At 57.0% G+C, this 22285-nt stretch overlaps 7 protein-coding genes across 7 annotated transcripts; 5 read left to right on the forward strand and 2 right to left on the reverse strand.

Annotated features, from left to right (window-relative positions):
* Positions 1-22: 22 nt before the first annotated feature.
* Positions 23-4744, reverse strand: EX895_000686 (uncharacterized protein; the record flags this gene model as incomplete). Its single annotated transcript, XM_029881287.1, has 1 exon — positions 23-4744. One exon carries the CDS (start codon positions 4742-4744, stop codon positions 23-25), a length of 4722 nt encoding a protein of 1573 aa, XP_029742673.1.
* Positions 4745-5351: 607 nt separating this feature from the next.
* On the forward strand, positions 5352-6377 carry EX895_000687 (uncharacterized protein; the record flags this gene model as incomplete). Its single annotated transcript, XM_029881288.1, has 2 exons — positions 5352-5496; positions 5599-6377. The coding sequence occupies 2 exons, from the start codon at positions 5352-5354 to the stop codon at positions 6375-6377; spliced, it is 924 nt and encodes a 307-aa protein (XP_029742674.1).
* Positions 6378-6589: 212 nt separating this feature from the next.
* On the reverse strand, positions 6590-9712 carry EX895_000688 (uncharacterized protein; the record flags this gene model as incomplete). Its single annotated transcript, XM_029881289.1, has 1 exon — positions 6590-9712. The coding sequence occupies one exon, from the start codon at positions 9710-9712 to the stop codon at positions 6590-6592; it is 3123 nt and encodes a 1040-aa protein (XP_029742675.1).
* A 593-nt stretch (positions 9713-10305) lies between these two features.
* Positions 10306-11445, forward strand: EX895_000689 (uncharacterized protein; the record flags this gene model as incomplete). The annotated part of the gene is made up of 1 exon (XM_029881290.1): positions 10306-11445. One exon carries the CDS (start codon positions 10306-10308, stop codon positions 11443-11445), a length of 1140 nt encoding a protein of 379 aa, XP_029742676.1.
* A 1001-nt stretch (positions 11446-12446) lies between these two features.
* On the forward strand, positions 12447-15464 carry EX895_000690 (uncharacterized protein; the record flags this gene model as incomplete). Its single annotated transcript, XM_029881291.1, has 1 exon — positions 12447-15464. The coding sequence occupies one exon, from the start codon at positions 12447-12449 to the stop codon at positions 15462-15464; it is 3018 nt and encodes a 1005-aa protein (XP_029742677.1).
* A 901-nt stretch (positions 15465-16365) lies between these two features.
* EX895_000691 (uncharacterized protein) lies at positions 16366-19200 on the forward strand (the record flags this gene model as incomplete). The annotated part of the gene is made up of 1 exon (XM_029881292.1): positions 16366-19200. One exon carries the CDS (start codon positions 16366-16368, stop codon positions 19198-19200), a length of 2835 nt encoding a protein of 944 aa, XP_029742678.1.
* A 560-nt stretch (positions 19201-19760) lies between these two features.
* EX895_000692 (uncharacterized protein) lies at positions 19761-22061 on the forward strand (the record flags this gene model as incomplete). Its single annotated transcript, XM_029881293.1, has 1 exon — positions 19761-22061. The coding sequence occupies one exon, from the start codon at positions 19761-19763 to the stop codon at positions 22059-22061; it is 2301 nt and encodes a 766-aa protein (XP_029742679.1).
* Positions 22062-22285: the final 224 nt, after the last annotated feature.

The raw sequence follows: 22285 nt of genomic DNA on the forward strand, positions 1-22285 counted from the left end.
CATCCGCGACCGTGTCCCGTACTCACGCAGCCAAGATCCACGGCGCATCCAAAATCGCCAACTCAACCAAAGCCCCATTCCTCCGCTTCCCCCCCTTTCCATCGACTTGCTCCCCCAACACCTCCCTCAACCACGCGACTAACAGTAACATCCTTGACCTCTGCTTCTCGATCTCGCCATACACGGGAGCGTACGAATCGAACAAATCCTGAGTCAAGGATGCATATGCCAGCACCTCAGACGTCTTCTCCTCGCCTAGCGACTCCGCACCTGTGCCGGACTCGAGCAGCTGCACAGCGTGGGAGAGATATACAAGGTGAAGCGCGAACAGCAAGCGTTGGTCCTTGTCTCTGCGCGCGATGGTGGACTGGATAGCGTCGTGGATGAGCGCAAGACCTTCGACAGCGCCCGCTTCACCGAGGGTGAGCGTTTTGATCGCGCATAGGAGGCGGACAACGTTGTCAATGCTCTCAGTGTCGCTGTTGGAGGTGCGCAAGTACGTTTCGAGTTCCGACTGGGCTGCGTCGAGGAGATCGGTGTCGTCGCTGGCGAGACCGAGAACAGCCAGCGCGAGGATGGAGGGGACGTGCACTGCGTTGCCTTCACCGGTTTCGATGTTGCCAAACAATTGCTCTTTGACGTCTTCGATGGCTGCTTTGCCGTTGATCGCCCAGAGCAGCTTGGCAAGTTGCAAAGTTAGGGCCAGCTCAGCAGTGCGCGATCCAGCCAATCTCGCACTTTCGATCGCCTCCCGGATCGTCACGAGCGCATCATCGTGTTGACCAGCAAAGTGTCGCGATAGCGCAAGGCCCAGCTGACTCTGCACCTTACCCTCCTGAATGAACTTCCCGTCGATCCTGCCATCCGCCTTCTCACGATCCGGATCCGCCGCCTCTTGCTCATCTTCTTCACCCTCCAACAGTCCGATGGCCGCCTCGAATGCGGTAGCCGCACCCTCATAGTCTCGCGTCGCAAGCCGAATGCGACCGAGATTCGACTCGGCTACAGCATACTGACGAGCGATCTCGATCGTCTCCGTCGCTTCATATCGCTCCTCGAGCAATGATGCTGCCTTCGCAATCCTGTCAATAGCCAGATCCATCTGCCCGAGACGTTCGGACAGCAGCGCTGATAGATGAAGCGCGTCAACGTCGGTGGGAGAGTTCGATATGTAGGCCGACAGGGCAAATGATGCACTTGAAAGTGTTGCTTCGGTGATCCGTGATTCCGCTGCATTCGTCGCAGCGTGGCGTCGGAATGTGTCGAACACGGCTTCGCCGAGCCCGTAGTCGGCCTCCTGCAAGCTGCCCTCGGTGAGCGAGACCGCATGCTCCAACAGCACGCGCGAGGCCCGATGATCTCCGAACCGCTGCGCAATTAACGCCTGGCCGACCCAAGCAGCGCCGTAGTCCGGATCAACCGTTTGCGCTTTGATCAGACTCTCATTCGCAAGCTCGACATCGCCGTGATGCAGATAAAGCAGACCGAGATTGGTCCAGCCAATGGGACTCTTGGGTTCGTTTTCGATCGCCCGTACAAAGCAGTGCTGGGCCAACTTGACCGACGAGTGGAACGTGAGGTTGCCAAGGAGCAGCCAGTACGCCTCTTGTCCCGGCTCGTGTCGCAGAGCCTGCTTGACGGATCCGATCGCTTGTAGTCGAGCCTGGGCGCTCTGAGCTTCGGCGAAATCAACGACAGAGGCCGCCGCTAGAGGTTTCAGGAATGTCTGCGAGGAAGGCAAGAGTAGAGCCCGGGAGACGCGGTACAGTGCTGTGGCGAGATCGGCCCACGCACTTCCCGCGACCTTGTCGTCTGATGCATTAAGCACAACGCGCAGCTTGTAAAGATAGACGCTAATTTGCAGCAGTCGGAACGGCGAGAGCTCTGAGGTGTCCTCCAACAACCTCAGCTTGTCATGAGTGACGACACTGATTGATGGAAGCTTGGCATCAACATCAAGCTCTTTTGCCAGTGCAAGGACCGGACTCAGCTCGCTGCTGCCACCGGGTGTCAGCAATGACGCAGCTTGATGAAGGCTGCCGAATCTACTGAGGTGGAAAACAGCGTCGGCGACCACCTTCCAGGCCGACCTCAGATGCTGATCGTGGTGGAGAAGAGCGTGCGCTGCTTCGCGGATCGCTCCCTTCGCGGAGATTTCAGCTCTCTCGATGTAGCCCGTAGCCAGTTCCTGTCGAGAAGCGAGCAGCAGTGCATTGCTGAGCGCGACTCTCACGCCAAGCTCACCTGGATGAGTGGCCAGAATGCCGGAAAAGGTCTCGATCGCGGTCGAAAAGTTGCCGAGCTCGAGATGTACGTCGCCGATGCTATAGCGTGCCTGCCACCCATCGTCTTCAGGATCGTCTGCGGCCTGCACAAGCTCCAGGCACTTGGCAAAGCATTTGAGAGCAGCGATGTGTCGTCCTGCCAGTGCATACGCCTGCCCGAGCCTCTGCCACGACACCTGATCATCAGGCTCTGCACGCAATGCGATCTGGAACGCGAGGATAGCATCCTCGAAGCGCTTCTTGGCAATCTCGACGTTTCCGATCGCCTTCCAGGCCCAAGCATTGCGCGACAGGTGTCGTCGCGAGGCATGAACAGCTGCGGATGTGCCACTGCCGATGGCATCAGCACCACCTTCCCCTTCAATGGTTCTGCGCGCGACCACTTCGACCAGATCCCACTCTTGCTCCTCGGCGAAACCTACTGCGAGTCGTCTGGCAGCTTCGTCCTCGCGCGCGTCGAGCTCGAACGCCTTCTGGAAACACTTGCTTGATCGAACCAGGTCGGCGGGTTGTAGAACGTCCTCATAATAGAAGCCGAGCGATGTGTAAGCGGGAGCGAAGGCCGGGTTGCGCTTGAGGGCTGTGATGAAAGCGGTGAAAGCATGCGAGGGATCAGAGCGATATTCACCGTCCATGAGCCAGAGACATTGACCCAAACGCCACCACAGCTTGGCGCGTAGCTCGGCGGTAGCACCTACGAACGAGATTGGATCTACTCGCTCGATGATAGCCTCCATCTCGTGCTTTGCTTCTTCGAGATGTCCAACATTGACATCGCACCACGCCATCTCGATCCAGGCATCCTGAGCTGGATCTTGGCTCAGCGAGAGCAGACGCTCGATGCGATGCTTGTATACACCGTCCTTTTGCGCACCGACGATAGCGCGCACCTTTTCAAATATGGAACGAGCCGATTCCCATCGGCCCGAGCCCTGCTCGATGTAGGCCTTTGCAAGGAGCGTGTCAATATCGGACTCGTCTGCTTGCAGGACGGTTTCGACCAGCCTAGAGGCACGAGCATGGTGCTGCGGGGGATGAAGGTGCGTGAGGGCTGTCAGAAGGATCTTGGAAATCCCAAACCGGGACAGTTCCAGATCGGCAGCAACGTCAGACTCGAGGCGACTGACGACATGCAGGCCAGAGGTGGCGACCTCGGAAGCGGACTGGAAATCACGATCGAGGAGATACAAGGTGGCAGCTATGCGATGGGCAAGAACAGAGTCTGGACATTCCTCGAGACCGTCGATGGCGAGATTGAGAAGATCGTCCGGTGTTTTCGGCTGCTGAATTTCAACGTCCGACCGTTTCTCCTCTTCCTTGAGCTCGTGAATGTACTGCTCATCTTTGATATGCAGCAGATACGATCGGAATGCTTTGGTGCGGCCGGATCGTGGGAAGAGGGTGACGAATTTGCGGATCTGTTCCAGAGGAAGATCTGAGAGCGAAAAGATGGGACGCCATTCCAGATCGATTTCCCATGCCAATTCGTCGGGCAAACCGATGATGACCATTCCAGAGGCTAGCTTGAGTATTTCGTCTCGCAGACCGCGCTTGGACTCGTCTTGCTGTTGCTCTGCCTGCTCCTTCTTTTCTTGCTGTTGACGGTCCACGGCCGCCGTACCTGTAGGCGCAGTACCCATCGCAAGCTGCTTTGGGGGGTACGAGGTGAGCAAGCCAAGTCGTTGACGGAGCAACTTCGCCTCAACTTCAATGCGCAGCTCGTCTTGCGCCGCGGGATGCGACAGAACCTGTTCGTAGAGATGCGGGAGCCGCGAAATCGAAAAGATCTCGAGGCGAACTTCGTTGATGAGTGCCTCTTTGCCCTTGTTAGCGCCATCGAGACGCATTCTGCGTTTGTCGGCCTCCTTTTGGATTGCGTCTGCCTCCCACTTTTCGGACAGCTCGATCATTTCGAGCAGTGTGTCCAAGCTCTTGACGTGAATCGCCATCTGCGTCTGGAAGGTGGTCGTCCTTTCCGGCTGTGTCTGGTCTGGGATATCGAGAGAGGAGAGACAGTCGTAGTATTTGGAGTTCGGAAGAAGTAATGAGAGCGTGTCGATGACGCGTTTGCGTCCACCTTCCTCTCGCTCAAGTGCGAGCAGACGCTGAAGGCTCTCCGCACACTTTGTTGCATCGCCTGCATCATTGTACAGGTCCATAAGTTTTCTGAGTACATCTCGAAGCTTGTCCCAGTTTTTGCGTTGGTCGTAAAACTTTTGCAGTCCTTGCCATGCTAGCAGCTGTGTTGGCTGATCGTGCGTCGCCTTGAGGTAGGCTGCTTCGGACTGGTCGAACTTTTCTTGATTGAGCAAGGCAAGCCCAAGAAAAACGTTTGCATTGTAGTTGTCGCTTTCTTGCTCGAGCACACTCGTTGCAGCCTCGGCAGCTGCCGACCAATCCTTTTTGGCTAGAGCATCGCGAGACTGTTTGAGCTTCTGCTTTGCATAGGCCGAAGACATGCCTGCAGAAGGAGACCTTGCTGCGTTCTGCTTGGAGCTGAGGCTGGTCCGGTGTTGGCTTCGAATATGATCGAGGGCCGTTGGAAAAGGTGAGGTTAGAGGTAAGCCAATTTCTCGTGTGAAGGCAGTAAGTGTGACGTTGTAGAGGAAGCTACGCTGAATGCTCGTTCTTGTTCTTTCTTCTTGAAAGCACAACGGCTTTTTCTCGGGAGTGCGCTTCATTCCTCCACTTTTCGCTTCGTGACAAATCCGCACGGCCTGCGCTCATTTCGCTTTATCGGTAAACACTTCTTCCCAGCAAGCTCACCCTTTGACAAAACTCAGAGTGCGGTCAACTGCCATTCCTGTTCTTATGACGGTGCTCGAAAAGACCTTACTCGCATGCACAAAGGGAGCGCAGTGATGAACCAAGACGGTGTGGGAGTGATGTCACGTGACGTGGAGAGCTGCAGCTCGTTTCATGCACGTCTCAGCTAAACTAAGATTTATTCTGAGCTTTTTTATCAAGATAAGAAATGACTTTCGGCGGAGCACCACGGCTCCGACATCTTCCTTCCGTCCTTACAACGGTGCAAGTGTCTATTCACGACTCGAATCGACCACAAGAATGGCTTCGCGCAACCCATCCACGGAGGCAGTCTCAAATGAGGCTGACAAGTACCCGCGTCTCTGCCCCGGAGGCGGCCTCTTGATAGCATGGCAGCTCAAGGGCAAAAAGGTTCTCATTGTCGGCGGTGGCCCTGTTGCAGCCGGTGAGTGTAGTGGTGACCAGCCTTGCTCGCAAGTCTTGATTCGAGACCAGCCCGTCCTTACTCTTATTTTCCAACCTTCTTGATCGTGGTTGTGGTTGACAGGCCGACTCGTTAATGTCCTTGACGCAGATGCGATCCTCGACGTCATGTGTCCCTCCACAGGCCTTTGCGACGAGATGCGCTATCGAATCTACACCGAGAAAGTGGTCGCCAAGTACGTCGATGGCATGTATGACGAAGCACATCCTGAAATCCTCGATCAATACGACATGGTGCTCACGGCAATCGACGACATTGAGCTCTCCAAGAAAATCTGCTACGAATGCCGCTCACGGCGCATCCCCGTCAATGTAGCCGACGTGCCGCCCGAGTGCGACTTCTACTTCGGCTCGCTCATCCGCAATGGTCCGCTCCAAGTCATGGTCTCTACCGGCGGTCAGGGACCCAAGATCGCCTCGCAGACGCGTCAAAAGATCCAAGCCGCCATCCCCAAAAACGTCGGCCAGGCCATCACAAACGTGGGCCGGCTGCGCGCTATGCTGAGGAAGCGAGCTCCCAGCGCAGAGATCGGCGCACGTCGCATGCGCTGGATGATCGAAGTCTGCGAGAAATGGAACCTCGACGAGATCTGCACCATGACGGAACCGGATATGAAAAAGATTCTAGACGGCTGGGAGTCCGGTTACGTGCCGAGTTACAAGGAGGTCAAAGGCGGCTTGCCATTCTTACCTTCCGACGTACGCATGAAGAAGGCTCTCTTCGGAACATGTCCTGTCGTAGGCTACCCAAGTCCCTATCTAACCGGTTTGGCCGGCCTGGTCCTCGGCGCGGCAGTCACGTCTGCGGTGTTCTTGTCAAAGGGGCTCCAACGATCCACATAGCACCTCCCCCTTTCTTGCAACATGCTCGTCGTTTTACTTCCCGTAACCGTTTTTTGAGACTCACACTATGCCCTGTGACCGTCAGGCCTGCTCGAGATAGATCGCTCTCACGCGCACACAATGCTCTTTCTCGGATGACAAATCACGAATTGAATCCCGAGTCCGAACGGAACAAACACGTCCTCGGTACAGCCTCACTGCAGGACAAGCTGCTACTCGTCGTCCGCTTCTTCATCTTCCTCGTCCTGCTCCTCTTCACCATCCTCTTCTTCCTCTTCCTCATCGCTGTCGTTGCGACGCTTTCGGCTCTTCTTACTGGAAGCAGCTTCAGACGATCGAGCCGAAGCAGCGCCTTTGGAAGTCGATTTGCGGCCGGTCTTGCTCGAAAGCTTGATGGGCGAGTGGGCATAAGCCTCGATGATATCGGCGATATCGACACGGATCTCAGCAAAGAAGCACTTGAGGTCGTCAAACGCAGGTGTGGCATCCAGGTCAATGCCGTCCAGACCCGCTTCCACTTGGGCAGCGTATGCCTTGATGAAAGCAGTCTCGAAGCGACCGAGCGCGTTCTTGGTGACAGTGTCTGTGAGCGGGTTGAGCTCGTGTAGACCGGTGAGCAAAATAAGTACCTCTTGCACCTTGGCATCGCCCAGCTCTTCCGGTAGGAACAGCTTGCCGAGCAGCTGACACATGACCTTGCGATCCTTGCACTCCTTGGTGTCTTGAATTGTGTACATGGCCTTGATGAGCTCGATGGCGACATCGACGTGGACCGTCTCGTCGCGCACCTGCCCTGGCCGCATCATGACCTTCTCGGGATCGGTCCAGTCCAAGAGTTGCATACCCACCTGCGTGGGCGTGACCATCTCTTGATCCTCTTCCTTTTCTTCGTACACCTCGGTAAGCACCTGCAGCACAGAGACAAACACGCGCTGAAGACGGCGCTGGTTGCGACTCGACGAGCCACAGTAGACGGGTAGGAAGTACGAGAGGCACTGTCGGAGCTCCTGGTTTTCCATCGTCTCTGGCGACATGTAGATGAGCACCAGGCTCTTGAGCGCTTCGTCGTCATCGACCATGCCGGTGAGCATGAGCTTGGCCATGCCCTCACAGGCTGCGCTTTGGATCGCGGGATCTTCATCCTCGAGCAGGCTGAGCAGATACGAGATGATCTGACGTTTGGCCATGTCCTCTCCTGCCGGGTTTCGAGAGCAGAGGTACGGGATGGTGTGGTTGATGAGCAGATCAAAGACGGCCTGTACAGCGCGCAGCTTGATCTGCCCATCGGCGCGCTGCACTTGGTCGAGGAACAGCGGGAACGAGTCGAGCGCCAGCTTGCGGTCGAGCAGACAGCAGAGCCCGAGACACACCAGGCCGAGCTCGCGAACGTGGGCGTCCTTGGAACGCACCGCGGGAGCAATCAGTTGCGGAATTAAGCCGTGGAACGCCGTGTTCTCCTGCAGAGCGCCGACGACTCGCTCCAACATGGCTCGAACGATGGTAAGGCATCGGTGCTCGGTAGCAAGTGCATCTTGGGTCGTCGCCGAGCTCTCCTTGCTCCTGATAGATTTGCGTGGTTTCTTGCGAGCAAGAGGTGTGCCGTCGATGCTCATGGTGTCATCCACCTCACTTTCGTCGTAGTCAAGCGCCTCGGCTTCGTCTTCGACGCCGAGGTCTAGCACGATCTCGACGATGATGCGCATGAAGTCCTTCTGGGTGGTCAGCTTGAACAGCACGTCCAAGGATGCAGGCACGAGGTCCTCGGGGAGCTCGATATCCGAGATCATTTCTCGAATGAGGATAAACATCTTGTTGCGACCGGCTTCATCGCCGTAGTCGGATGCCAAGCCGATGCCAAGCAGCTGAGAGACAACAAAGGTCTTGTTGCGAATGGTGAAGAGCGCAATCTCGGTTTCGTCCTCTGGCACAAGGGCGCTCTTCGCCAAAATGTTGTACTGCTTGATGAGCTGGACGAGCTCGCCATACTCCTTTTCGATGCGGAAAGCGAGAGCGGTGACGACGGGAAGGCACTCTTCTAGGCGGCGATCGTTCTTGGTGCGCTTGAAGTAGTCGACAAAGACGCGGGCGAGGAAAGCAGTGGATGGCGATAGATTGGCCCAGAACTCGTCGGCGTCGAAAGACACTTGGGCGACCAAAGCAGGGCGGGCTTCAAGGATGCTGATCAGTGCAGACTCGATGTGCTTGGAAGCGACGACGTCAAACTGGTTGAGGAAGACGACGAGATCTCCTCCGCAAGCGTCAAACCATGCAGTGACGAGCTTCTGTGCGGCACGCTTGACACTAGGTTCTCGTTCGCCCATACCGATCCGAACGACCTCGCCTGCAGAGTCAATGTCGAGACCGAGGCGCGAAGGACCCGCCCGAGAAGAGGCAGCTCCCTCGAGCGCCTTGGCGTGCGTCTTGAGAAGCATGGAAAGACTACCGAGATAGACGCAGCGGCGATTGATGGGGTCGATGTCGCGCAGACGCTCGAGAAGAAGCGACGAGTTTTCCCGGTTTGGGTTAAGGTTGAAGAGGGCAGCGCGACGAACTTCTGCGCTGGGATCGAATCGCAGAGTCTCGATGAGGGCTTGTCGGATCTCTTCGGAATCTTCATCGTCCTCGTCGTCGTTGGTCTGAAGCTTGGTGAGCGCAATGACCGCCTGTACCCGGACCGAAGATTCCTTGTCTCTGGCGCGTTGGAGAAGGAAGGCCTTGAGCGTCTGGAAAAGACCTTCATCCAGCGCTTCGAGTCCGTTCATGAGGAGAGCAATGCAGCCGCAGCAGCGAAGCCTCACATTCTTGTTCTTGGACACGGATCCTTTGAGGAGGTGTTTGAGGAGCAGCGAGGTGAAACGCGTAGCTGTAGTGTCCTCCTCTTCCTCGTCATCGTCCTCATCGTGCGGCTCTCGTGCAGCTTTTCTGTCGGCAGCCTTGTCAGCACGAGCTTGGAGGCGGAACTGCTCCTGGGCATAAGCGACATAGCCGGCGACGAACTTGCAGATGCGATCCGCGTTGGGCACACCCTTCTTGATGGGCAGGACGCGGTCGAGGCAGCCGATGAAGACCTCGTTGAAAGCTTTCTCGCCGATGGGCCTGACGCGACCATCGGATGCGGGCTCTGTGATGGCGGATGCTTTGAAGTGGATGCGGTGAAGAGAGACGATGTTCTTTCGGTGGTTGGCAAGGCTGTGCTGGGCCTGCTGGAAGTGAGGTGGAATGGATGCGTGCAGAGCAACGAGCGCAGGGTCTGTGACCTCTCGGCGTGGCTTCTCGACGAATTCGCGAGCAGCTCGACCATTGGCCGATGACCTTGACGCAACGGCGACGGGCATGGTGAAAATGCCGCAGGGGTGACGTGCTGCCTCTGTGTGGCGGTATCGACGAGGTCAAAGGAACCGAAACGAATGTAGAAAGAAAGAAGACGTCGAGATGTACCAAAAACAAAGAGGTTGTGTCGAGATGTACCAAAAACAAAGAGGTTGTGGCGAGCTGAGCAGCAACCCAGCCGTAATGTGATTTGACTATGGTGATGGTGGCTGTAGCGAGACGGCGAGCAAGGCTCTTGTCTCGCTGTGTCCCCTTCTCTGGCTCGATTCGTGCTGAGCAACTCAGCGTGTTTGAGCAGCTCGGTGTTGGTTTTGTTTGCGGCGCGTCCTTAGGCTAGGGTGCGTGGAGAGGCGGTGTGTTGGTCTATTTTCGAAAAATCCGGCTGGGTTGTTGGAAGCGTGTCGAGCAGGGCATGTCACGTGCCTCCACTTGTCGAGAATTATCCTATTGAAATTTTAGTTTTGGGAAGCTCATGCTACTTCTTGCTTCCTCTCTTTGCTGTCTATCGCCTGTCTTATCCGTGCTCCTCACCGTCACACCCCTACCACTACGGACAGTAGCATCAGTGTGACGATCATTGACGAGGGTGAAGCAAGTGATGCCACCCCAAGTTCTATCACGGTCGCAAGGCGACTTCTTCCTTCGAGGTCTCACCTCGAATCCACCGCAGCGCTCCGATGGACGGCACCTGCTCGCTTTCCGCTCTCTCGACGTCGACACTGGCGTTGCCGCCCAGGCTAACGGTTCGTCCCATATCACTCTCGGAGGCACCGAGATCTTTTGCGGTATCAAAGCCGAGGTAAGGAGCTTTGGGGACGAGAGTGACGACGAGGACGAGGAAGCCGAGTTCCAGACACAGGACGATCTCGACTTGGCCAGCGAAAGCAGAAAGACGGGCAGGATCAAGTGCTCTGTAGACTACTCTCAGTCGCTCGTGCATTCCTTTGATAGCAAGCTGCTCGACTCTTTTTCGATCTCGCTGTCTTCCATGGTCAACTCGGCTTTCTCCCCAAGATCGTCTCCCCTGCCATTACATCAGCTGCTCATTATTGCCAACGCCAAGCACTGGACAATATACATCGATCTGTTGGTCAACTCCCTGTCCGGTGGCAATCTCTTCGACGCCGCGTTTGCTGCCATCTTTGCCGCTTTCTATGATACTCGCGTACCGGTGACCCGCGGCGTTGCGTTCGAGGCCCCCGCCACACTAGACGAGTCCGGCAATGCGATGGAGGGCGCTTTTGCCAACGCTCAGGGCGACCTGGACCAGATGGGGATCAAGGGCCTGCTCAAGAAGAAGCCCAGAGCAAATGCAGGCGGTGCACGGCGCAGCGGGTCGGGACCCAGTTCCAAAGTGGTCGACTTTGAACTCGAGCACAGCGGCGAAGATGGAGCCGCACTGGATGGACGCCAGGACCTTCCGCTCTGCATCACCGTCAGCATACTCCCGAACAGCTATTTGCTCGATGCCGACGTGGACGAGGAAGCGTGTGTGGGCTCGCGTGTACAGGTGTTGGCGACGCGGACTTCCAAAGTGCTCTCGGTGCGTACCGAGGGGACGGACGGCATATCTTTCAAGCGTGTCAGCGAGGCCATCCGCATCGGCAGCGTCCAAGCTGCCCGACTAGCCGACGCATTGTTGAATCAACTCACCAGCACAGCCGGCCTCGAAGATCACGACGATCATGCACAAGCTGGGCATACCTCGACTCAGGGCTCGATGGACGTCGACGCATGATCTTTTTGCCATTACAAAGCATCCTCTGTCGACCTTCCGAGCATTCCTTGTATTTCTAGTTCTTCGTGCAATCCGCTTTCTGTCCAAATTCGAGGCTCTGCTCGTCTGGCAGCTTTTGCGTGCTGTGTATCAACACCAGTCAGGCGGTCTTCACCCTGTCGATAAGACTTGCTGTGCCGAGACAAGCAGGTGGTCTCGCACATATCCAAGCTTCTCGGATAAAATTGAATTAGAGCTCATATCTTAGAGACTTCGACGAGCGACCTCGGCTTTCCCTGAACTCAATCGCTGCGAACCAGGGCTTTCGAGACCCGTCTTTCCCCAACCCTCCTTCTAATGACATCGATTGTGCAACAATGCCTTCAGCATTCGGAACCAGTGCCGGTGTCTGCGCCCGCTCATCGAGACAAGACAAAAGGACCGGTACTGCATCACAATGTGGAAAGACAGAAGAGTTCCGAAAATGAAGTCCAGACTGTAAATCTTCATTGAAGTAAGGTTTGAAGTTAGCTTTTCTTCTCGTCTAGCCAACACAAGGGACGGAAAGCGAGCCATTCTTGTCGGAAGCTGCAGTTACAGTGGAGCGACTCTTCCTCACGCGACTCTTTCCCACGCTCAAACTACATCCGATCAACGCCACGACGGTGACAAGGACCATGTCGAAGCAGCCTTTACCTGACTGTGAGGCGCTACTACGAGGCGGTGCTCTCTAATTTTTAAATATTAATGTAATAGCGTAAATAATGTTCAAAAAAGACGAGTTACGCTCAAAATGAGGAAAACGAAAAAAGCGGACTGCCCCGTGCGAAAAGCAAAACCGGAAGCGCATGATTCATCACTCTTGTGGAGAATCGTTTCTGACCGAAGCTGTGGAAGCGGTGCGTGGGTTGAGAGGAGAGCGAGCGAACATAAGCTATTGCGAGTTTTGCTGGATCTCCATTCTTTCTTTCTCTACACTCACCATCAAGGAGCAGGGCCAGAACAGATCGACAATTACAGACATGGCCTCGTTCTTCGCAAAAGCCAGGGAACGCGCCGAAGCTGCTGCTCAGCAGTTGCAGGCACACCACGCCGCTTCTTCTACCACCGGCAATGCCTCTGCTTCGGGCGACACCACCGTTGCTGGCGCCGGCTCTAGCTCCGGATCTGGTTTCACATATACAGGCTCGGTGCCTCATCTCTTCCGCCAGGGTCTTGCCTCGGTCGATCCGCGCTACGAGTCGACACGTCAGTTCCATCTGCTCAGTCAAGCTGTCAAGGGCTTCAATATCGACCACGAGGCTGCTGGTCGCGAGGCCAAGGGTCTTGCCAAAGCCACCTTTGTCTGGGGCCAGCACCATCTTCCCGAGAAGAGGCACGACGGTGTCGGCGATGAGATGCTCGCAGACGTCACCGATCGCCTTGCCTACGTGTGGCACGAGATCGGTCAGCTCGAAACTGCCCACAGCCAGCGATCCGAGCAGGCTCGCAGCCGTCTCAAACGCTTCGAAAGGACCGAGATGGAGCTAGGTCAGCGAAGAGCAAATCGCAGCAAGCTCAAAAAGGAGCTTCACGATCTCGTCCCTGAGCGTGCTATTGCAGCAGGAAGTACACGCGTCCAAGAGACACAGAGTCGTCTTCAAAACCTCATCAACGACGACCAGGCGGATGAAGAGTCGCTGAGTCGTCTCAAACGCGAGAGTGTCAAGGACGGTTACGCTGCCATGTTTGACAGCCTCATCGAGCTCGGCGAAAAGATGGCTCTTGTCGCCCGTTACGGTAAGCTGCTCACCACACTGGTATCCACCGACACGTCGCCTTTCCCTGCTGCGGCCAAGCCACGCGGAGACAACATCCCTCTCTGGGATGGCGCAATCAAGACTGCCGACGTCCGTGCAGCTCTCGCTTCTGCGCTCTCGTCGTTCCAACCCGATCTCTCGCTGCCCACTTTGCCATCATACTCAACACCGTCGACCACCAGCAGCCTGGGTCGCGCCGACACAATCTCGTACGGTGTCTCTCACAAGGCAGAGCTGCAAGACAATCAAGACACAGCACCAGCCGCGTCCCCTGTCCAGGCTCCAGCTGCTGCTGAGCCTCTCTCTCCCCGCAGGTTCAGCGTGTCGTCGGACCGCGGCGATCTTCTCCAGCCGGGGGGGCCCACCGCCCAATCTGGCGGCGGCAGCAGCGGATCGGCTCAAAAGCTCAACCTCAGTCCCACCGCCCTTCCTGCTCCGCTGCTTCCGCCTCGTCCTCAGCGAAGTCCTTCGGCGACCGCATCTGACACACTGCGTTCGCCCTCCGCCAATCCATTTGCCGATTCTGCTGCAGCCAGCTCTGCGATTCAAGACGAGGAAGCCCATTCGCCTGCGGGACCGCCTGGTCCTACTGTGGCCGAGACCGGTGTGGTGCCCACGGGTCCTGGAGGGCCCAAGTCCGGCACGCTCCGACCCCGTCGATCCTCGGCGAGCCAACGATCTGCGTCCATTTCGGCCGGTGCCGTCGCCTATCTCGGTCCCACTGCCACGTACAGCCACCAGGCCGCGCTCAAGGTGTTCGGTGAGGCGGGCACCAACCTTGTTCCTATGCAGAGCATCACCGGTGCCATCGACTTTGTGCGCCGCGGCACGCCGGGCAATGCCAAGATCGCTATTGTGCCGGTGGAGAACAGCACGTTTGGGCCGGTTCGTGACACGTTGGACAACCTGCTGGGCATCGGCAACGGTGACCGCCATGCTTTCAAACCTTCGGATGGCGCCCAGCTGCATGTGGTTGGCGAGGCGTGCCTGTCTGTCGACCATGCCTTGCTCTGTGGACCCAAGACATACCATCATCTGCTGCAGCTGCAGGGCGATACTGATCCGAACGCATCCATTCGCGACGACACGTTGTCCAACATCACCAACGTCATCTCTCATGAGCAGGCGCTTGGTCAATGCTCGCACTACCTCACTCGCTACTTGCCGCAGGCGCAGAAGAAGGCGGTCGAGTCCACCGCCGCAGCTGCGGTCACGGCTCTTGAATTTGAGGCAGGTACTGCGCCGGGCAGGTCGTCCACCTCAGCCGATCATGCGCTCGGATTCTCGTCCAACTCGCTCGTGGCCGCTGTAGGAGCTGAAGCCGCAGCGACGACCGTAGGAGTCAGAGTACTTCGCTCGAGGATTCAAGACGTGAAGGACAACCGCACTCGCTTCCTCGTACTTGCCAGCGAGCCACTGCAAGCGCTGCTGGCCACCAATGCACTGCCTCGGTCGCTTTCGCGTCTGTACAGCCCATCGACGCCGGCTGGCAAGACCGGGCGGACGCTGCTCAGCATCAATGACGCACTTGTTTCGGATCTGGCGGCCGAGGCCGGCAGCTACAGCCATCACGACAGCGCGTTCGATATACTGACGACACAGCTGCATAAGCTGGAAGGTGTCTCGGTGCGCAAGGTAGATCGACGACCAGGATCGTCGGCGAGCACGATGTCCACGGACAGCAGCGTGTGGCGCAGCAGCTATCTGTTCGAGCTGCAGTATCCTGCCGCTACTGCCTCCGTTGCCGAAGCCAAGATCCACCAAGTGGTGGCCCAACTGTCGGTCGGAAGCTCCGCAAGCACTACGCTTGGAGACGCAACACCGATCAATTATCTGGGCAGCTGGCTCGTCGATGAACTGACGCTGCGAGGCGAGGGAACCCACAGTGCCAGTTCTGATCAAGCACCGGACGCCTCACCAGCCACGGGCTCAGCAAGCTCCAGCTTCCCCCAGACCACGCTGCCAGCTTCCTCGCAACTGACCGGGAGAGAAAAGAAGGAATTGGAAGCGCAGCAGGAAGCCGCTGAGGTGCAAAGACACGCAGTGCAGGCACGCTTCAGCCGCCAACAGCAGCAGGCGGACTTGTACGGAGTTGCAGCACAATCGTCCGGATCGTCAGTCGCCGGCGGTGCTCGCACGCAGCAGCTATCCGGCCTGCAGGAGAGCGAAGCTGAACAACGTCTGGACGAGGAAGAAGGACTGCCTGCCTATCAGCCGCTCGACCCTGGTTCGCAAAGCTGAGCGGAAATTTTCGCATTCTGATTTGTAGTAGTTGGCATGCATGTTCACCGATTTAGCTTTCAATATCATCCATTCGCTCATCGCGTGCAGTCCTGTACGAGCCCCAGAGCAGCGTGGATGGAGGCACTGCGAGATGTAGCAAAGCAATCGGCAGCATCATCCATGTTCGCACTGGAAGGAGGCATTTGCGCTCGGCAAAAGGCGCACGAGGCGGTGCATATAGTAACAGGGGCTGGGGGCAGCGGCGTGCATGAGCGCAGTGAGAGTGACTTTTGACTGCCAAGAGAATAGGGGCGGACGATGTATTTTTTCGCTTTCCAAGACGCGTCAACTGAGGAGAAAGCTGTTCAGGGTCCGCCTGTGTGTTTGTGCGGTTTGGCAAGGGTCCGTCCGCCGCTGCTGAACAGGCAAAGTAGCGCCTCTCGAGACACTCTGCCCGCATGACGGTGTTGCGCAGCCTTTGAAGACGGAAAAGAGTGTAGAAATCAAGTCCAACCAACACTTTGCCGCGGGCTTGCGGGAGCGCACTGCATTTTGGACGGCTCTGTCTTGCACAGCCTGAGAGCGATCTTCTCCCCTCATCCGAGCCTCGTGCTTGCTCTCTTCTGATCTTCTGACCGCCAACCTGCGACTCCGCTTCTGATCGTCTGACCCCAATCGGACCGGCTCTCCTTTGCCCTCCTTCTTCATTATCATCGTCTTCGTCATCTTCGACCTTCGAGGACACATACCCGGTAACCTTGCTTCATCTGCATAGGCCTCCACTTCATCCTACCGGCCCTCCTGCCACTCTCTGGGCATCGGACTTTCGACAGCTCTAAGCAAATCGTATAGTACTGCAAAGGGAAAATCCTTCTCGTCGAAATCACCTCGATCGCCGCATCTCCTGCACAGCGCAAGCATGCCGCCTCGTTATCCATTCAGAGGAGGAGGTGGGGCACATCCTGATGAAGGCCATCACCAATCGCCAGAGAGGCGTCAGCCTCGCACCGCAGAGGCGCAGGGGCACGCCTATCCAACCTACGATTTGGGGGCGGAACCGACCTCACCGCCGCACGTCGCTTTTGATGCGTACAATTTGCCCCCGTCTACCCCAGGCGACCATTCGGGCTACGAACTGCCCTCTGCAGACTACTACAACGAACATCGTCCCTCGTACCCTCCTCCACCTCACACGGGCTCTCCTCGCCTGTCGAATCCGTACAACGACTCCTCGCACGCCCACCATGGCGGCCCGGACCCTTTTGACGAGCACGACGGCGATGTGCCTCTGTTGCCGAGAGAGGGCAACTATGCATATGCGCCCGCCTCACATTTCGACGAGCACGGCAACCACGTAGGACCCATTGACAAGTATGCTGATGGCGATGACGATGTGATGGATGAAGACGCGGTCAACGGTCAAGCAAGAGGGCGATTGCTCCGCACGCAAGGCGCACACGACGACGACGGCTACATGCCCGGCGGCTTCGATCCCAACATGCTCGAGAATGGTCAAGCTGGTGGCGTGCGCTACGGCAAGATCCCGCAACGTGTGCCACGACGATACAAGACGCTCAAGAGGGTCGAGCTCTACCACGGCAATCTCGTCCTCGACTGCCCTGTGCCCTCCAAGCTGCTCGACAAGCTCAACGATCGCGAGTCTCGAGAGTTTACCCACATGCGATACACCGCCGCTACCTGTGACCCAGACAATTTCAAGGACGAGCGCTACACACTCCGACAAGTCCTCTTTGATCCTCCCCGCCGCACCGAACTTTTCATCGTCCTGACCATGTATAACGAGGATGAAGAGCTCTTTACACGCACCATGCACGGCGTCATGACCAATATCGCGCACCTCTGCACGCGAGAGCGCTCCAAAACCTGGGGCAAGGAGGGCTGGAAAAAGGTGGTTGTCTGCATCGTCTCGGACGGCCGACTGAAGATCAACTCGCGCACCTTGGCGTGTCTCGCCGCCATGGGAGTCTACCAGGAGGGTGTTGGTAAGAACGTCGTCAACGGCAAGCCCGTCACCGCCCACATCTACGAGTACACCGCTCAGCTCTCGATCGACCCCAGCATGCACTTCAAGGGCCGCGAGAAGGGGATCATGCCCGTGCAGATCCTGTTCTGCCTCAAGGAGCGCAATCAGAAGAAGATCAACTCGCACCGCTGGTTCTTCAACGCCTTTGGTCAGATCTTGCAACCCAACATTTGCGTTCTGCTCGATGTCGGAACCATGCCGCGACCTCGATCCATCTATCATCTCTGGAAAGCGTTTGATATCAATTCGAACGTCGGCGGTGCCTGCGGCGAGATTGTGGCGCTCAAAGGCAAGTACTGGGGAGCACTGCTCAACCCGCTCGTGGCTGCGCAGAACTTTGAATACAAGATGTCCAATATCCTCGACAAACCGCTCGAGTCGGTCTTTGGCTACATTACGGTGCTACCAGGCGCCTTTTCAGCTTATCGCTACATTGCGTTGCAAAACGATGCGCATGGACAGGGGCCGTTGTGCTCGTACTTCAAGGGCGAGACGCTGCACGGAGGCCAGTCGGATGCAGATGTTTTCACGTCCAACATGTATCTGGCCGAAGACCGTATCCTGTGTTGGGAGCTGGTCTCAAAGCGAGACAGTGCTTGGATTCTGCACTACGTCAAGTCGGCTCAGGCTGTCACGGATGTGCCCGACCAGGTGCCCGAGCTGATCTCGCAGCGTCGACGATGGCTCAACGGATCCTTCTTTGCCGGTATCCATTCGATTATCAAGTTTGGCTACATCTATCGATCTTCGCACTCGTTCGGTCGAAAGTTTGCGCTGCACATCGAGATCTTCTACCAGACGATCCAGCTCATCTTTTCGTGGTTCGGTATGGCCAACTTCTTCATCGCCTTTTTCATCCTTACAAGCGCGATGAGCGACAGGATTCATGCGCTTCATGTTCCCAATCTGGTGCTCTCGTACATCTACATCGCCTTTATCATCTTTTGCTTCTTGCTGTCCATGGGTAACCGCCCCGCAGGGAGCAAGGCTGGATACACGCTTGCTATGGTGGTCTTTGCGCTTCTGACGCTGTACATGACAGGCGCTGCGGTCTACCTGGCCACCGATTCGATCCTCAATGCGACCGGACCCAATGGGGGAGGGGCGGAGTCTCTCGTCTCGAACCGGACGTTTGTAAATATTGTCATCTCGCTCGCCGCGACGTACGGAATCTGGGCGATTGCGAGCATCATGTTCCTCGAACCCATGCACATGATCACGTCCATCGTCCAGTACCTGCTGCTGGCCCCGACGTTCGTCAACGTGATCAGCATCTACGCTTTCGCCAACATCAACGACATTTCCTGGGGCACCAAGGGCTCGGACACGGTCATGACGGATCTGGGTGTTGTCGGTGGAGGGTCCGGCACCAACCAGGTCGAAGTGGCCATTCCGACCGAGTCAAAAGACATTAACGATGCGTACGACGATGCGATCCACGTGTTGAGCAACAAGGCTCCCAAAGCCGGGCCGAGCACGGTCGACAAGGACCAGAAGCAGAAGGACTACTACGCCACGGTCAGGACCAATGTGGTGCTTTGCTGGAGTCTGAGCAATGCCGCACTGGTTGTCGGTATTCTGAACATCAGCTCGGTGGCCACAAGGACGATCTACATGGGATTTTTGCTGTACTCTGTCGCAGGGCTGGCACTGTTCAGGATGATGGGCTCGATGATCTACTTGATCAAGCGGCTGTTTTCTGGAGAGTAGATGTTGGCTTGCTCGGAAAGTGTGCCAATTTCTGATGCTCTAATTTTTACGAACTATTACTTGCACTCTTCAAGCGGTGTGATGTTGCTGTTTGGCCTGCCCTGGGATGATGCCTGCCCGTGTTCGGACACGCTCCCGTGCGCAGCTCTTTTGATGGCGAAGTGCCAGTGATGGTGTTAAGGCATGAGCGCGTGTGCCAAACGGCTCCCTCCACTTTGAGAAGAAAAAGTTTGCTGAGGAAAAAAAAAAACCCCTCGCCCACCGCACCTGAGTTACAATTTTTTTTTATTACCGATCCACTATGTCCATCAAATCGGGCTTTCTTTGCGAGACACTCAATTTCATATGTTCTCACGCCCATCCCCGACCTCCGCAAACGGAGATACGCTCTTCTTCCTTTCTAACATCACACACGACATCCTCTTTCGGTCTCACTATCACCTCGAGCTAAGCTGTCGTTCATTGCAGAGTGACGAAGCTGCTGCTGCTGCTATGTTCTAGGCGCGATATCGATGGCACACAGTTCGCGACTATCGGCATTGACCGCGGGGGACGCAATCATGGACGCATCCGAGGTGGTTGCTACCGCTCAACAGGCGGCTTTGTCTTCGGTAGAGCAGGCAGCAACTTCGGCTAGGTCCACATCCAAAGGCATGGCTGCTTCTCGTGGGAGACACGAAGCAACAGCAACAATACGAAGCAGTTCTTCTGGAGCAAACGATGCTTCCAGTTCAACGAAAGGCCGCCGTGTCAACGGGGCTTCCGTTCACGATGAAGTCCTCGATGTCGACCGCTCGACCATTGACGATGACGAAGAAGAGGGTGAATACATGCAGGAAGGAGAAGCCGGCGAAATGAGCTTTGTCATCGACACGGCGGGCGACATGGACGTGGATCGAGAAATTGCTCTGGAGGACGAGGCGAAAGCCGAGAACGCAGAAACGCACGTCGAGGCTGGTCTTCTGCTCCCAACCCACGTCAACGTCATCCCACAGAACAACGCCACCTCCGCTGCTGCTCAAACCAGTAGCAGCTCGTCCGGTGCAGCACCGGATCTCACCATCGATCTCACAAATCACGCTGAAGATGACGACCTGGGAGGCGACATGGGCGACTTCGAACAACTCGACATGGACCCGTCCACTGCAAACCGATACTACGGCGCCGAGGAGAAAGCTGAACGACGAGCGAAAGAGCAGTGTCTCGCGTGCGGCGAGCTCGGACATGATCGACGCCACTGTCCGCATCAACACTGCTTGGCATGTGGAGCGATGGATGACCACCCGACACGGTTCTGCCCAATGTCGACGAGCTGTTTTCGCTGCGGTGGAATGGGCCATCAGACGCGCACCTGCCCCAAACCGAGACGAGGACCGAAGTCGGAAGAGTGCGAACGCTGTGGATCCTACAGCCACGTCAAAGCGCTGTGCCCCACCCTGTGGCGCGTCTACACGTACCGTGACCTCAAAGACCTCGACCGACATAGAGCAAAAGTGTTCCTCAAGCTGCAGAATGGCTCAATGGCGCGCGATCCGAGGCGCGATCTCGAGCCGGACCCCGCAGAGCTGTCTGATTCGGAGGACGAGTTTGTCAGGGCTGGCGAGCCGGAGTTGCCCACGGGCTCACGAGCGGCGCAATTCGACCCGGCGATAAGATGGTGTTACAACTGTTCGGGGTCGGGGAATCATTGGGGAGATGATTGTCCGGAACCGCGATGTAATCCTACGCGCGGCACGGGCGAGCCGTCGGCGTTCTCGGAGTTTGTATCAAGGCTTGGGCCATTTGGAAAGCTGCTGCCGGGCGCACCGCCGCTCGCCGGGTTCGAAATGCCTTCGTCGCAATTCACGTTCAGTGTGGGGAGCAGTGCGACGGTTCATGTGGCTGGCGATGCGGCAAGCAGTTCGTCCGGTCGCGCTGGACCCAATGGGAATGCGACAAGGAGGGGTCACTCGGGCCGCGAATCGGGAGCGGGTTCCGGGTTTGCCATTGGGCGGCATTTCTTGTCGTCGCCAGGCGGGGGTCCGCATCCCGGGCCTTCTCGCCCTCGCGCTGCCGATGGGGATGACAAGATTGTCTCGTTCGACCGCACGAAAGCTATCGCCTGCGAAGGTGGCGGGTACCTCACCCCGAGGGAGAAGAAGAAGGGTAGAAAGCCTTTGCCCGAACACCTCTTCCGGCAGTGGCTGCGCGATAGGCTCGATTACCCCGACCACGCCGACGCGATCCGGAGCGCGTTCGAGAAGCGCGCGGACCTCGAAGCGAGAGGGCTGGTCACCAAGGGTGTCCCCAGTACAAGAGAAGTTGTAGGCCAGCGAAGGGGTAACAAGAGCAGCAGCAAGGACGGAGACGAGCGGCCAAGCAAGCGGCGCAGAGGCGAGGGCGCGACGGCGAGTGATCCCGTTGTGCTTGACAGCGATGATGATTTCAGGGATGATTTCAGTAGCGACGACGGGTCGGATTCGGGCGGGGATACTCGCGGGGCGGGTGCGAGGAAGAAGCGGAAGGGCGACGGCAAGAACAATCGCCGCGATAAGGGTGCGCACGGAGGATGGGGTCACCACGGTGACGGCGGCGGCCGCGGCAACAAGGGTAGCAGTGGCAAGACGTTCAAAGGCGGCCGTTTCTCGAGCAAGCGCAAAGAGACCAAGGGGCAGGTGTATGAGCCGAGTGGAGGTGCAAGCTCGGGCAAGAAGAGGAGCAGGCGTGGTGGTGGTGGCGGTGGCGGCAATCACGGTGGAGGAGGAGGTGGTGGTGGCGGCGACAAGCCCAAACGCAGCGGCGGGGGAGGTGGCGGTGGAGGCGGTGGTGGGGGCGAAAAAGTTCGTGGAGGAGGAAGCAAGTACCGCGGGAGCTACTTTTGAGCCTGGCTTGATCATCGCATCTAGAGGATGGTGTCGTCTTTTCACAGTCACGGACGATCACATCGAACGCTGCATTCCACACTCACACACAGAAGACGCGTGAACAAGTCGACGTTGTCGCCAGAAGACTGAGTTTGATCGGCTTGACATTCAAGCTCTTCCTGTTCTCCCTTTGCGTTTGGCTTTTCACATGAGCTTGAGATCAACCTCCTTTACACCAAGCG

Source organism: Sporisorium graminicola, chromosome SGRAM_1 (assembly GCF_005498985.1).
Source record: "Sporisorium graminicola strain CBS 10092 chromosome SGRAM_1, whole genome shotgun sequence".
Classification (NCBI taxonomy): Eukaryota; Fungi; Basidiomycota; class Ustilaginomycetes; order Ustilaginales; family Ustilaginaceae; genus Sporisorium; species Sporisorium graminicola.